This window comes from Mus caroli, unplaced genomic scaffold (assembly GCF_978045245.1).
Source record: "Mus caroli unplaced genomic scaffold, Mus_caroli_1 scaffold_16, whole genome shotgun sequence".
Lineage (NCBI taxonomy): Eukaryota > Metazoa > Chordata > Mammalia > Rodentia > Muridae > Mus > Mus caroli.
In genome coordinates, this window is record NW_028227271.1 from 95847206 (window position 1) to 95863425 (window position 16220).

Consider the following 16220-nt stretch of genomic DNA (forward strand, 5'->3'; position numbering starts at 1 on the left):
TTAAGTACATGCAGAAGAAGTAATTCCCAATAGCGGGCCCAGACTCAAACCTTGCACTTCGTATGAGCTCTGAACTTGTGAGACTCTTTGCATCTCAGTCTCCCCATTAGGTTTTATTGCAACCAACAAAATTTCCAAGGGAGAATTCCTTCCTTTCTATATGAACACCAGACTCCTATGGTTTTTGCACAAATTGAAATAGTAAAATGGTAATAACCAGAGTGTAGGATTTCCAAAGGAGGAAGGGAGAAAACCCAGGCAGGCTCTCCTCTGTGCTAACCAGAATGGTTTGTCAGGCCCCCCTTCCCCTCCTTCTTTTTTGCTGGGTTTGGAAAGTGGGCAAGGTAAAGCAGAAATGTTATTGATTTAAATGTCACTGAGACGCCACTTAAAAGTGTCCTGTTTCTCTCTCCAGTACCCTTAAAGTGCAAATCATATACAGAAAAGAAAAAAAAAAAAGCAATCATAGTGGTGACAAAGGCATGGCTCAGGTTGAGATGAGGGTCTATGCACATCTGAGGTAGCAACAGGAAACCAGGAGCTGCGGCTTATCACAGGAAGTGGTAAACGAGGGATCTGATCTGATCTCTTAGATTATATCTGCCGGCCTTCAGAGTTGCTTATGCTCGCTGGGTATCAGGCCCAAGACAGACTCTTGCCCTCAAAGAACTTATCATTGAATTGAGAAGCCCTGACTTGACCTGATCTGGGAATCAAGGGCACAGGGCCAAGGCAGCACATAATTAAGTGTTAAGCAATCGAGTGCAGATGCTAAGGGATCTGAGGGACCAGAGGAAAGAAAAGATCACCAAGAGCTGAGGCTGACAAGAGACCGAAGATTCTCATTAAATTGTTAGAGTAGTGCTATGGTAGGAAGTGTTACAATTGCTGCTAATTTGACAGGTCAGGCACTCTTAGAACCAACCATTGCTTTCCAACTAGCAGCTGTTCCGAAGCACAGACATGAACAATTAAGCCTGGCAGGGAACTTTTTTTTTTTTTTTTTTTTTTTTTTTAACGTAGTTCCCTGGATTTGCTAATGAGGAACAAAATTACATATTTTGGTGTTTGGATGACAGACACGAAAACTGAGCAGACTTTGTGTGAGGATCTTAGGGAACCAGCAAGTAGAATGTGGGCTGTGATCGTGGGTATGTTTTCATGTTTCTAGTGAGCCGTTTTCTTTCACCTCAACAAGTTTTTAAACCTGAGGAGGGAGGGGTAAGTCACTCTCAACGACTCATTTTTTAACTTGCAGGTTGTCTATTTGTGCAGTCCATTTTCCTTTTAAGAAAAATGGCAAAAAGCCAGGTGTGGTGGCACACACCTTTTGTCCTAGCACTTGCAAGGCAGGGACAGGCAGGTGGATCTTTGAGTTCAAGGCCAATTTGGTCTGCAGAGCTGGTTCCAGGACAGCCAGGGCTACACAGAGAAATCCTGTCTTGAAAAACCAAAACCCAACCAACTAGCCAACCATACACCACACACACACACACAAGAAGGAAGAGAGAGGGGGGGAGAGGAAGAGATGAAGGAAGAGAACAGAAAAGGAGAGAAAGAAAACAAAAACCAAGAGAACTTTCTAACTCCTGAAAACGGGGATGGGGGCACTCAGCATTCTTTAAAGGGAAGCAATTGAAAGGGAACTTACCTTTGGAAGTCATGAATGTGCATCTGCACTCTTGGTCTTAAAACAGACTTTACTTTCTAGTTTGGCAGCGATCCTGATTTGTGTGTGTGTGTGTTTCTTACCTTTTTCTGTCCGCAGGGCAGGCAGCCAGAGCCCAATCAGATTCCTTATATTGGAGTTTTAAACTGTAAAACAGGGGCATGTCTCACCTTGTGTTTTGAGTAACTTTATACAAGTTGAGAGGGCGGCAGTAAGCATTCTCCTCTCTATACTTAATTGTATTCAGGATCCTTCCAAGAAATTTCAGTTATGTCCCCAATGCTAAAGGCGTGGGGTGCTACAACAGTTGTGTGAGCAGGCAAAAGAACATCCTCTGACGTCCCCTGAAGGGGAGGCAACCTGAAATGAGGTAATTAAACTTGGCCTTGGAGAAGTCTCCCAGACGTTCTAATCCGGACTTCCAGCGTCCATGTGTGCGCGCGCTTTAGTTTTCGATTCTCCCAGGACCTGATTTTGCGTTTCTAATAAAAGTGAACTAACAAGGCGTGAACGTGGTCTACGAGGCAAAACAAAGCCATAAAGCGTGCTTCTGTTGTGCCAAGATTAATCAATATTCCGGGGAGCTCGGGCTCCCCCCTCCTCCTGCTGTTTTCATTTTCCCACTCCCCCTTTCCCCAGTACAGGCTCCTCCTCTTTTCTTAAGTTGCCTGATAGTAAGTGGCGGTTTCAGAGCACATGCATGTTGTCAGGGCCAGCCTGCCCCGCCGCTCGCTAAGCTGTTACTCCGAGCTACCTGCTGGGGAATTCACCTCCACGTAGCCCGGGGTGTCTTCCTCCCGTCCCAGAGTCAGAAAAGGTAAGCGCAGCCTTCTGTAGCCCGCGGGGCTCAGTTTTGCGTCCTACTTTTCTGTTTGCTGAGCGCCGGAGTAAAGCTAGCCATATTGGTAGGTAAGGTCCTGTTCGGACCGAGAGCAGCCAGCGTGTGCTAACTTTGCAAGCCCTCTCTGGGTTTGAAATTCAGTCGTTCGAGGTTGGGGGTGGGGGAGTAGACGGACGTTCGAGATCTAGAATAAAAATCAAGATTGAACGGGTGTACTTTAAGGGGAACTGACGGGTTAAGGACATCAGAATTATTAGTTTAAAAATAAAATCTGGACTCTCCTCTCTTTATCCCCCCTCTTTCAACTTTTAATCTAGTAAAGTATTAAATACACTGCAGGTCTTACTATCAATGATCTCAACCTACAGTTTTATTTAAAAGTCAAAACTATTAAGTCTTTTTTTTTTCCAACCTTGGATTTACCGAAAGCCTGCGAGTTGCAGCTACCTCCCCCACAGATGCACACGCTGGCTCCGACTCTGCCAGATACACACGTCCACAGGCGCGGCTGATCATCGCCAAAGACTAGGGATTAGGATTCAAGCACAGCGGCAGGAGGAAGCCCTTGATTGCCAGCAAGGAAAATGGTTAGGCGTTTGTATTTGAATAACCTAAGAGCACTTTAAAGAAACCAGAAACCACACGCTGTAATGTTTGGAATGAAAGCTGACTTCTCTCCTCCTCTATCTCCAAAATCCTAAATTTCAAAATACGGAGACAGCAGTGAAGGTCTCCTCCTCGCGTGGCTCGCGGGTTTGCCGTGAACACAGATGGTGCTTCATGCTCCTACTTCTAATGATATGAAAATGGATTGTGATTTTAGATCATTTATAGATGTGCCCAGGGCAATATGCTAACTTCACAGAAAAGGTTTCCCGGTAAAAGCCTCAATTGCATTTCTACTATCACCTGGGCACTTGTGTTCTTTTTATGGCCGTATTTACAAGTTAATTGGCTCATGTTTCTTTCTTAGTGAAGTAAATAAATGATACCAAAGACTCACACTACATATGCCAATGGCTACACATCAGTATCTCAGTTATCTTTTTTTTGGACATAGTTATATAGCTTTAACCACATACACGACATGAGTTCTCAAGTGGAATTTTTCTGTTTAGTTCAGCCAGGCACTTAAGAGTGTGTGGGTTGTGCGAGGCACTTGGCTAGGCTCCCTGAAGAACCCCTTACTCATTGAGGGGATAGAGCACACTGGAACACAACTTTTTGCTCATCTATTCTAACTTTACGTTAATTTCGTACACATAGTCCAGTAAAATGCACACAATCTGGCCTGCTACCAAAGCTCTTCCGTCTTTTCATTCTCGTGCCGTTAACTCACCGCCTGCCATCCTGTGAGCGGGTCCCGATTGCTCAGCCCAGGAGGCTGTAACTTTTTTTTTTTTTCCTTTCTATTCCACTCTAGTTGTCCTCTCTAACACCAAAGAGGAGAATTCACTTTCTGGGAACAAGTGCAAGACACTGACGCGCAAGGACGTGATAAATTCCTAGAAAGATAAAATATGACCAAAAGCAACGGAGAAGAGCCCAGGATGGGGGGCAGGATGGAGAGATTCCAGCAAGGGGTCCGCAAGCGGACACTTCTGGCCAAGAAGAAAGTTCAGAACCTCACCAAGGAGGATGTTAAGAGTTACCTGTTTCGGAATGCCTTTGTCCTGCTCACGGTCACTGCTGTCATTGTGGGTGAGTTTGTCCTCCACCAACATTACAAAAGCTTGTATCCTGTTTCTCTGGGATGCATGAATGCCTGGGGAGTGTTATCAGATAGACTGATTGTAGGTATTCAAACTGGTCATTCAGGATCTCCTCTGCATTTGAAGAAGTTGGCTTTTCTTTTTGTTTTGTTTGTTTTGTTTTTCCCCTCTCCAGAAACAAACAAACAAACAAAACCATTTGTTGGGAGCTAAACACGTGGCAACCAAAAAGAATTGTTGGTAAGCCTCATGGGCATCCATTGGTTGTGTGCAGAAATGAGATAAATGTTAGTGATCATTGAATCACTAGGTAGGCTAGACGTGACCAAATGTTATCTTTATACAGTGTGCCACTGTGCACTCACCTTTAACCCCAGCACTTGGGAGGCAGAGGCAGGTGGATCGAGGTCAGCCTGGTCTACGAAGTGAGTTCCAGGACAGCCAGGGCTACACAGAGAAACCCTGTCTCAAAAAAATCAAAAAAACAAAAAACAAAAACCAGTGTGCCACTGCTACCTAAAACTGATTTATATAAGAGGCCCAAGATGAATCATGGTCCTCTGAAAATAATTATATCCTTAGTACGATTTGAAACTGAGTATCGGTGCTTAAAAATGGAAGTCAAATCTGTCCTATGTTTGGATGCTCTCATGCAGTGACTTGGGAAGGTAAACTGGGAGATGGCAAACACAGGTCTCTTTCATTCATTGCCTCATGGAGCCTGCCATAGCTAGCTACATCATTTCTAAAATATTTCAGTCCCTTATTAATTTAGCATGGTTGATGGCAATCTATATTAATCAAACTTTTGTTTGCTTGGTTTACGGCTATTTGAAGTTTTAGTTTATTACTTAACAGACAACACAGATCTTGCCTTAAAATACAGATGGAAAAAAAAAAACCTAAGTATTTGAAATTTTTGATCCAACCAGTGTAGACATCCTTAGGCTAGAAACATAGAAACTAATAATAAGTTCTAAAATAAAGTTTCTACCAACTTGCCTCCAAAAGGCATTCATGTAAAAATTTAATCACTCTAAGATATCCATAAATTTTAAAGAATTAATGACTTCATTAAAAAATTAAGAAACTTGTATAACATATAGATATAACTTTGTCAGAAACTTGACTTTAGGGGTGACAAACAGAAACACAGCAGGAGAGGGAAGTGTGCCATACACTTTAGATTTATCCCATTTTAACAGCTCTGGCCCTTCTTAGTCATTGTTGATTAATGAGTTTCTGATTCATTGTAAAAAAAACGCAAAGGTGACATGTCCTGATTAAGCCAGAGAAAATAATCGCTTTCTTCAGTAGGTTCCCAGCTTTGAATGCGTTCTAGGAAAAGGAGTTTTAACACTGTCTCTTTCTGAGTCAAAGCTGTTGTCAAGCTTATAGTCATCACAGGGTTTAGATAAGACTACCTCCTCCAAGGGTTTCATGTGCTGACACTTGTGATGGTGGATATGACAGTACAGACACCCTCATTTTATGGATGGAACTGCTCACAAAGGGATTGAGTCTCTATGCTGGAGAAGAGAAGCGACGTTAGTCTGGTGCCAAACACTGGTCTCCTAACAGAAGAGCCATCTTGCTCTTGCCCTACTGATTCCTGACTTGGATGAGAAATGCTAAGAAGGGGAATGTCCTGTGGTGTGGAGGCCAGCCAGCAAGGCATCACTACTGATGCAGCTCTTCAGCATCAGCACGCTACCACTGATTGACAGTGAAACTCAAGGGAAAGTGTAAGCTCGTTCTTCTACAACTAGGTCTCATCTCACACCCGTTTAATACACACCCACTTGTTTTGCATTAGTACCACTTGCATGGAACTCAGTATGTTTGCAAAAGGCAGAATCAGCTATTCAAAATGGTGCTCTAAACACCAAGAGAGCTCATTCTGTAAGACAGGAATATTTCCATGAAAGAATAGAGGAATGGAAAAATACAGTGTGGGGAGGGAAGTCGGATTAATTGAGAAGGAAGTTGCTAAATACAGAGACACAGCAGCACTACTCATGGAAGAAAACGCCAGGAATTAAGGGTCTGTTTTCTCTAGTGCTCTCACTTCCTAGCCCAGTGGGGGCGGGTGGGGGCTTTCCTCAGATTTGTGAGAACTGCACTCAAAGTTGGCAGAGCTGGAGCCAATAAGTTGGCTGGATGCCCTCATGGTTGGCTTTACTAATGGAAACTGAGGAGTTAGAAGCAGTAAGAAGAAGAACACAAAGAGACACAAAGAAGAGCTCATTGACAGTCAGAGAGACCACCGAGTTTACACCAAAGGGCCTGAATAGCAAACAGACAACTTATAAGCAAACAGATTAAGAGAAAAGGAAGATGCCTTTTGTTATCTATTGGTGTGTCTTCCACTGAGGGCCTAGCCAATTCAAAGGCTCTACTTGTGACTGGAGTCCATGTCTACATTAGCCCTTAACTAAACAATGGGGGAGGAATATGTCTGTATGTCAATTCTTTATTTGAACTTAAATGGGTGAAGGAGTCAAGACAGATGCTACCAAGAGAAGAAGAAGAGGAAGAGGATGAAGAAGAAGAAGAAGAAGAAGAAGAAGAAGAAGAAGAAGAAGAAGAAGAAGAAGAAGGCTGAAGAGATGGCTCAGCAGTTAAGAGCACTGACTCCTCTTCTAAAGGTCCTGAGTTCAAATCCCAGCAACCACATGGTGGCTCACAACCATCTGTAACGAGATCTGACGCCCTCTTCTGGAGTGTCTGAAGACAGCTACAGTGTACTTACAATAAATAAATCTAAAAAAAAACAAAAAAAAAAACAAAACAAAGGAGAAGGAGGAGGAGGAGGAAGAGAAATTATTTCCCCCAAATGTGATTGTGAATCATAGATAATAGTTTCCAAAATTCTTAGGCATGGTCAGCTCTCAGGGAAAGGTGCTTAAAAGTTTATCCAATTCATTTTGTGTTGTGTTCTTTTTTTTTTTTTTTTCAGATATGATGAATATGTATTTAGTGTGGCAATGGAAATTAGACAAGAATACTGTAGTCTAGGGGTAGAGATGCATGACTCCATGAATCTAGAACAAAGCAGAGAGTTGGACTGACTTCAGCATCATGTCCTCTCCAAGTACAGACGGGCAGTCAGGTGCCATTTCTAAGCAGTGGCAAGGTGTGAACGTGTTGTGCTGTGACAAAACCTCATATAACTAGGGAAAGTTGGCAGCAAGTTAGAAGATGGCAGCAAATTCCAAGTCCATTTGGAAGAGTTTATGAGGAAAGCCTCAGACAGCTTGTGTCTTCCTGGTTACTGCAAACGTTTGATAAAAAGGGCTAAGCACTAAGAAGAGGGTTTGCTGTCTCCCTCCCGCTACAAAACACTTTCTCATTCCCAGCTCTGGTTGATTATGTTAGCGTGACCTCACATCTTGCTGAAAAGAAAGGGGAAGTTCTCTGTCTTGTTGAAGACACAGGATGTGTCCCTGTCAAGAGAATGTGTTTTCCCCACAAAATTACCAGGAGTAGGGTGTCATGAGATCAACAGCAAGGGATGGGAATCTGAGCACAGGGAGACCTACACAGCACCTGATGTTTTACCTTGTGGGGCTCCCATGGCTGGCATCTTGTCTTACTGATGGTCTTGCTGCTGGTACACACACAAGGCAAGTTAGTATCCTTTACCTGAGTTTGAAAGCAATTGACTTCCCAGAAAAGGAAATATATTAGCTACATTTTAATATATCATTTCATCACATTCTCTAACTTCTGGCAATAAACTTACATAGACTAAAATTCAGTGTAATCCAATAACATCTCAAGAAAGTGGCCGTGTGGCTGCCTCTTGGGATAGGAGATGGGCGTCTGGACGTTAGGCAGAGGGATATTACTTTCCTCTGATTTCATTGCTGTGTAGTTTGAATTTTCTATCTCCTTTATATACTATCAACTGTTGCTTTCTGTCTACTAAAATAATAAGTTAAAGTACTTATACAACTACTGGAGGTTGTATACTTGTTCCTGTGCTTTGCAGTGAGTTTCTCTGATCTCAGGTAGTTTACTGGGAGAGATAGATAAAAAGCAAGATGGAAAAGAAATACACAAGAGCCAAAGGTTGTAACAGAGAAGTTTGTAATCTGAACCTTTTTTTTTTTTTTGGTTTTTCGAGACAGGGTTTCTCTGTGTAGCCCTGGCTGTCCTGGCACTCACTTTGTAGACCAGGCTGGCCTCGAACTCAGAAATCCGCCTGCCTCTGCCTCCCGAGTGCTGGGATTAAAGGCGTGCGCCACCACGCCCAGCAATCTGAACCTTTAAAATAAGATAATACACACACTTTGTTATAGTAGATACTCTTTGCCTGTTGGTACCCCAGAGGTCTCTATTTGGGAGCCCTAAAAATACCATATTAATAGTAAGTGAATCTGTGCTTTTGATAAAGAATATACCTGGACTCCTACAACAGTTGTATTTTTGTATATCTGTATAATCCCAAGAAAAGTATTTCATCTCTTTGAGGCTTAGTCTCCTCATCCTTCATCAAAATATCAGCCACTTCTTGTGCCGGGTGCCACACACTCTTTTCTATTAACCTTTCATGGACGTTACAGCAACCCAGAGAGGGAAGCACCTTTATTCTTCTTGTTTTGAAGATGAGGAAACTAAAGCACAGACACTTTCTCAGTGTTGATGCATATTGAGGAGGATTCCAGGCAGACATAGTGACTCATAGCATTCAGGAGTCTAGAACCAAAGGATCACATGAACCCAAGAATCAGAGTGAGAGCTCATTACACACAAGTACACATAAAGGGACACATACACACACATTCACAGACACATGCACACACATACAGACATACACACATACATGGACAGACACACACACATGCACATACATACACACACACATTCACAGACACACACACACACACACCACTCTAGCTCCAGCTTCTTACTGGTATCCACACTCTGCATGCTGGTCCCATCCTTTGCTTTGCTGTCTCTTACTAAAGACCTGGATGGAGCCCTCCATGTGAGAAATGAGAAGGAGGGGCTGAGATCATTAGAAAGGGCACTCGTGAGATGTGATGACTAAATGAAAGAGGATGGTGGCCCAACTCTTATATGACCAGGTGGTTGAATTCACGGGCTAGCATACAAGAGAAAGATCCAGGAGTCAAAGTATGTTCTAATACTGAATGAGCTGTTTGGAATCCCATTGAGTCTGAGACAGAATGTACCTGCTGTGACTAGACAGTGGACACGGTTCACTGCCCTAAGCACTCAGGGTATTGCTAGCACATTGTAGAGGACAGGAATGGCTTTGGATTATGGGAGTCATCATCCTGTATAAGCTTGGCCCATGAAAGCAGCGACTTCCAGAATCGCCACCACATAGTCTGTGCTTCGGACACTTGCACCACTCCAGTTGGCTGGGCTAGCCAAATAGATTAAGCCACAGGGATACAGTATAGTTTGCTATCAGCTGGAGGGCTGAGGAGAACTTCAAGTGAGACCACACTGGTCACCTGTTTGAGCCGTGGAGTGGGCACAGTCTTACACCCACCCTCATGTCCCTCTGTCTCCTAAAGCCCCTGGCAGGAGGCATCTCCCCACAGGCTGAACAACCAGAATCCAGAGAATAGCAGACAGCTTTTTTTTTTAAATATTTATTTATTTATTTATTTATTTATTTATTTATTTATTTATTATATGTAAGTACACTGTAGCTGTCTTCAGACACTCCAGAAGAGAGCATCAGATTTTGTTACGGATGTTTGTGAGCCACCATGTGGTTGCTGGCATTTGAACTCAGGACCTTTGGAAGAGCAGTCGGCACTCTTAACATCTGAGCCATCTCACCAGCCCCGGCAGACAGCTTTTTAGGTTCCATGGTTTCTTTAACATCTCTGGAAGATGAGAACAGAACTTCAGAGGGCTGGGAGGAATGGTAACCGTGACAAACCCTCCCTGGGTGTGACCAAAGGTGTCCATGTTGCCGCTCCTCAGAGGCTTCTGGGGCAGAAGGACTTGTGGGGAAAGGAAGTCATCTGCTTGCCTTGGAGAAATAGCACAGGGATTGGGAGTAAAGACTGGGTCTGCCTCCCTTCCCCCTTCCCATCAACACACACATGCTCAGAAGCAGAGCCTCAGAAAGGTTATCAGAGCTGATGGGGGCAAATATCTGGCACACATGCCAACTAGAGTGTTCCAGGGAGCTACTATCTCTACACAGGTAGGTGGTCTTGTGCAGAATAAAAGGGGATCAGAGCTCTGGTTTCTGAAATCCGACAGCCTAGGTTTATAGACCAGTTGCTTGATCCAAGTCTTTGTTTTGTTACATATAAAAACTTTCTGCTTCACACAAGCCATGAAACCAAAGTGGATCCCTAGTATATGCATCGGCCTATGTTCTGCTTACTCGTTGCCATGGAGAGATCCATATATTATACAGCTTTGGTGGGGTTTGTGGGCTAGAAAAAGCCAGATCCAGGGATTTAGGAGAACCAGGCATGGGAATGAGAGAAGATACTTAACCTAGTTTAGGCTTGAGAGGTGCGTTTCGTGTTTCCTTGGTTGGAGAAGAACACCAAGGGAGTTGTAGGAAGAGACCTGATAGTTGTAAAGGGCTTTGAGAGGCAGAAATAAAGCCAGAAAGTGATACAATCACTATCTGACCCTTTCTGACATGGCCTCTTGAGCCGGGAGAATCCCCAGGCAACCATTATCAGAGCACAGAGTACCTAGCACCAGACAGATGACTCTCTCAGGAGAGTGGGGAGTTTCTGGGAACAGTGTTTTGTACTCAAGAGTTTGGGTTTTTGTTCATGCTACTTGAGGCCCATGGGAGATCTCTCTCCCTCTCTCTCCTCTCCCCCTTCTCCCCTCCACTCTCCTACTTTTCTCCAGTATTTTTGTGTCCCCCCACTCATCAGAGTTGGGGGCTGGCAGGAGCAGCAGAGCCGGGGAGAGGAACGTGACTGCTTCCCAAGAGAGTAGGTCAGGTTGTTTTGAAGAACTGAAGACTTGATGTTCTTAGATTATCTCTGGGTTTTATTTGCTATGTTTGCCCCATTGTTAATCCAGACAGAGAGAAAACCGAACAAGCCATTTCTAATTTTTCTTTCGAATGGGCGATCAAATTGTTCAGAGCAATTACCCACTGTTATAATGCCTTCGATTTTCACGAGGCTACAGTTTATGAAGTATGTACTCTCTGCAGCCATGTAAGCCATAGCCAGCCCACCGGCCTCCTGGTTCTGTAGCTTTCTGGAGTGTAGCTCAGAAGCACTGGATACAACCCCTGCTCGCTACACAACTCTATTCAGTTGATGATTGAATACCAATCTCTTGGCCTCAGAGCTCCTCACCACTTAAGTTTGATCTAATGCCTGCTTCTAACCTCTATATTACAAGCACACTTTACCTTTCTCTAAATTGTCAGGCTGGATGGAACAGTGTTTCTTTCCATGACCACACTGACCACGGCAGGACCCTTTTCCTGGGCCTGATGATCTCCTACTCCTTTAAGACAGTTTCTCCAAAGAATGAAACCTTATCTCTTAAAAAGGTCATTATAGACCTGGCCATGTGTCTGATGCTGGGTGTTCTCTATGTAGGGTTCAAGGACATAGGGGGAGCATACTGCAAAAGCCAGCTTTGCTCCTCTGTCAAGGATCAGGGATGGAACATAGGGAGTCTTTGTTTCCGTACTCATACAAACGAGACTGTACCGAGGCCACATTGTGCAGGGAAGCAAGCAGTGTTTCGGCACCATCTTTCCAGGTGCTACACTCCAGGTGTGAGAGTGCGCTGTATTTATAGGGTAGTAGGATGCTATCGCTCATCAGGTATTTGATCTGGCAGCCGGGATGCTGTGTTACTGCCAGGAGATGAGGGAACACACAAAGCATTTCAGGGCACCAAGTTGAGCCATTAATGCTCATTAAGTCTAAGCATTAAAAGTTTTATGTCAAGGTTCAGGGCAATCAAAACTGCCCACAGCTCATTTCCTAGGCCAAGAGTTGTCCCACCTCCAAGACCAATCAAAAGCTACGCTCTTCTTCAAACAAGGTTGCTTGCATCAAGGAAGTTCAGGGAGTCCCTTAGTAGATTCATACAGCAAAAACTGCCTTCCTGCCTCTGAGGCTAGAAAGCCACATACTGTAAAATGTAATGTTTAGCTCCCTAAGCTCCGAAAAAGTTAAATATTGTAAAGGACCATTCACATATTAAAGAATTAGAGAGAGAGATTCAAGCAACTTGATGTTACAAAAGGAGGATAAAAGACCAAATAAGGAGGCTTAGATGAGACAGGTACACTATAGACAGGTAGAGGCAGAGACGGAAGACACGCCCTCTTTTCTTGTGTAGCGAATCAAAGAACTGAAAGTAAAATTAGAAGCAGCAAATCGGGAAGCACAAGCCAGTTTCGAATTTGAAGGCTGAGTTCTTGTCTCCAGAGAAACAACTCCATTTTCCTTCTCCCCAAGAGACTTCTTAAGTTCTCCTGCTTAGGTGTCCACCAACTGCTGCCCATCTCAGACAGAGGACAGGGACTGTCTTTTTGAGAGAAAGGTCATCAGGGAGGGGGGAGGGGGCTTTGTTAGTGAGAGGTCCTTGTAAGAAGAGGCTCAAGTATCCCTCGAGGGTAGAGATGAGCCGTTCCTGCCCTCCTCACTCAGAAAGGGTGACCAGAGTTGTTGACCTTGCATCCTTTAAACCCATCATTAGGGCAAGAAGGAAAAACCCCGGGGTCCTGTGATTGAAAAGCTTGCTGGTTCAATTCATTCAGCTCTTGATGAACGTGAGAGTAAAGGCAGCAAGATGCAACTTAACAGAGTCTATTTAACAGACGGCCTGAGGCCTAAAGTGACTTTTGTTGTTGTCAATTCATCTTTGCTTTCCTAGGTTTTCATTTTAAGTTTAAGGAAAATGAAACAATACTGTCAAAAAGAAAAAGCCTCCCACTACTTTACTCAGTAAAACTCCTCCTGTGTTATCAGTTCCACAGCCACCATGCTTCTCACAGAGCACTGGGTGACAGAGAGCATCCTGCCTTGGCTGCACGAGGTGCTGTGTTCTCAGTTGTGGCATGGGGGACCGCGATTCTAAGGGCTAAGTGATTGAATCAGCACACACACCAGCAACGACAATTATATTCAGAGTTCTAGATTCAGTTCCAGATCGACAAGAAAGAGCTGTTGGTCAGAGTCCATCCAGTCCCCAAGGATGACATTTCCCTCTACTGGTTCAGACTAAGGAAAGTCTTTACTGAAGCAATTTAAAGCAGAACTTAAAAGAAACCAACTCAGAATGAAAAAGAAACCGCTTAGAAGAAATGAAGAGCTAATGTAGAAACAAATTCAATAAGGTTTTTTTTTTTTGTTTTGTTTTGTTTTTTAATGAGAGATCGAAAGATTTGATGGCTTACCCATTACTTGTATGTTTTTATTTAGTGAACATAAAAACAAGAATATACTTTTATTTTATAATTCTGACTGTTTTTCTCCTCTTGTACACATAATAGCATGGTATAAAAACTTTGCTTTCTGCCTTTCTATTTTCCCCTGTACCTTGGATGTTTCTTCTTCTTCTTCTTCTTCTTCTTCTTCTTCTTCTTCTTCTTCTTCTTCTTCTTCTTCTTCTTCTTCTTCTTCTTCTTCTTTCTTTCTTTCTTTCTTTCTTTCTTTCTTCTTTCTTCTTCTTCCTCTTCAGGAAAGACCCTGGTTAATTGGGAACCCAACTTTTTTTTTTGTTGTTGTTAAAGATTTATTTATTTATTTAATCTAAGTACACTGTAGCTGTCTTCAGACACACCAGAAGAGGCTGTCAGACCTCATTACAGATGGTTGAGCCACCATGTGGTTGCTGGGATTTGAACTCAGGACCTTTGGAGGAGCAGTCAGTGCTCTTAACCACTGAGCCATCTCCAACCGTGGGATGTTACTTCTTATTGACACGTAGTTCTTCATTATCTCTGAACCACAGTGTCTGTGGGTACCATAATTTATTTAAGCAATCCATAGTTAATGAACATTTGAGTTGTTTTAGCCGTTATATCTCACTTATAAAACCAGTGTGGTGGATAATATTGTATTGGATAAATATTGTATTATTATTTCATGCTGGTAAAATAGAATTGTGTGTTATAGCCTTAGAAATAAAGTTGATGTGTCTGAATGAGTTTTGATAAGTATATATTGATGTTTATATAAAGAGAGGAGGGGATATGTTTTGTGGAGGTGTAGTGAGGTGTGGGGGCATTTCTTCCCCATGAGGGACCAGCCACATGAAGGTATAGTATAGAATAGCGTTTATTCAGGACAAGGGAAGGGGAGTTTAGAGGGTAGTAGAGGCAGAGAAAGGGAGGGAGGGAGGGAGGGAGAGAGAGAGAGAGAGAGAGAGAGAGAGAGAGAGAGAGAGAGAGAGAGAGAGAGAGAGAAAGAGAAGAGAAATAGAGGCCCACTATGAACACGAGGAGAGGTGGGGGGGGGGGGGGGACGGGAGAGAGGGGGGAGGGGGCAAAAGGACCGAGAGGGAACAGGAAGGCAAGAGCAAGGGCAAGAGGAGGGGCAAACAGCTCCTTTTATAGTGAGTCAGGAACACCTGGCTATTGCCCGGAAACTTTAGGGTGGAGCTTAGACAAAATGCTAACATGTATCATTTCTGTTCCATAGAGGTTATAGCAATTTACTTATCTGAATTGTAGGGTTTTGTTATTGTTTTAAGTTCTTTTCTGCTATCACTGCCAGATTTAAGAATGAGTGAGCTTAAGCCGGGCGTGGTGGCGCACGCCTTTAATCCCAGCACTCGGGAGGCAGAGGCAGGCGGATTTCTGAGTTCGAGGCCAGCCTGGTCTACAAAGTGAGTTCCAGGACAGCCAAGGCTACACAGAGAAACCCTGCCTCGAAAAACCAAAAAAAAAAAAAAAAAAAAAAGAATGAGTGAGCTTAAGCCGGGCGTGGTGGCACACACCTTTAATCTCAGCACTTGGGAAGCAGAGGCAGGCGAATTTCTGAGTTCAAGGCCAGCCTGGTCTATAGAGTAAGTTCCAGGACAGCCAGGGCTACACAGAGAAACCCTGTCTCGAAAAACCAAAAAAAAAAAAAGAAAAGAAAAAAGAAATATTTATAAAGGAATACAATTTGGGGGGCTAGAATTAAGCAAATTCTGGTATTCTGTCTCCTTCCAAAGTTTGGATTCACCTCAGATGAGATGTCCAAAGCAGTTATTTGTGTGAGTCATTGAAGTTTTTTTTTTTTTTTTAAAGATTTATTTTATTTATTATATGTAAGTACACTGTAGCTGTCTTCAGACACTCCAGAAGAGGGCGCCAGATCTCGTTGTGGATGGTTGTGAGCCACCATGTGGTTGCTGGGATTTGAACTCTGGACCTTTGGAAGAGCAGTCCGGTGCTCTTACCCACTGAGCCATCTCACCAGCCCGTCATTGAAGTTTTAAGGCACTTTCTTATCCCTTATCATTTATGACCTTCATTCAAACCAAAAGAGATGGAACAGGATTTCTGAGTTCGAGGCCAGCCTGGTCTACAGAGTGAGTTCAGGACAGCCAGGGCTATACAGAGAAACCCTGTCTCGAAAAACCAAAAAAAAAAAAAAAATAATAAATAAGAGACCACTGGGAATCAGACTCAAAAAGCTGAGAGGCACTGCCTCCCAGGCCAGCCCTGGCTCTTAGCTGAGGCTTCCCAGGCTCAGGCAGCCCATGAACAGGCTCCCAGAATTTTTGCGCCAATAGCCTGAGAATCTGAATACAAGAGGGGCTCACTGAGTGTCAGAGAAGAAGATAAAGTCCAGGAATGATGACACTTGTATTACACAGAGACGTGTACACAGTGAGCAGAGGCTCTGAAGGAATGGAAGCAGGTAGAACTGGCTCACTGATTGTGCAAGCCTAGGACACGGTCACGAATGGTACCTTGGGGAATTGGAAATGTTTGCCCAAACTTCATTCTGAGTCTCCACTCACTCATAGTAATATCTTTTTCAAGGCAGGAAATCAGCAGATTCTAAGG

General features: G+C 43.5%; 1 protein-coding gene across 1 annotated transcript in view; it reads left to right on the forward strand.

Moving 5' to 3' along the window:
• Nucleotides 1–2332: 2332 nt before the first annotated feature.
• The window catches only part of Slc1a3 (solute carrier family 1 member 3), a 77912-nt gene continuing 64024 nt past the window's right edge, over nt 2333–16220 (forward strand). Inside the window, exons 1-2 of the mRNA XM_021183000.2 lie at nt 2333–2486; nt 3934–4211. Coding sequence (XP_021038659.1) covers nt 4031–4211 — 181 coding nt within the window. The 5' untranslated portion in view covers nt 2333–2486; nt 3934–4030. The remainder of the gene's footprint in view (nt 2487–3933; nt 4212–16220) is intronic.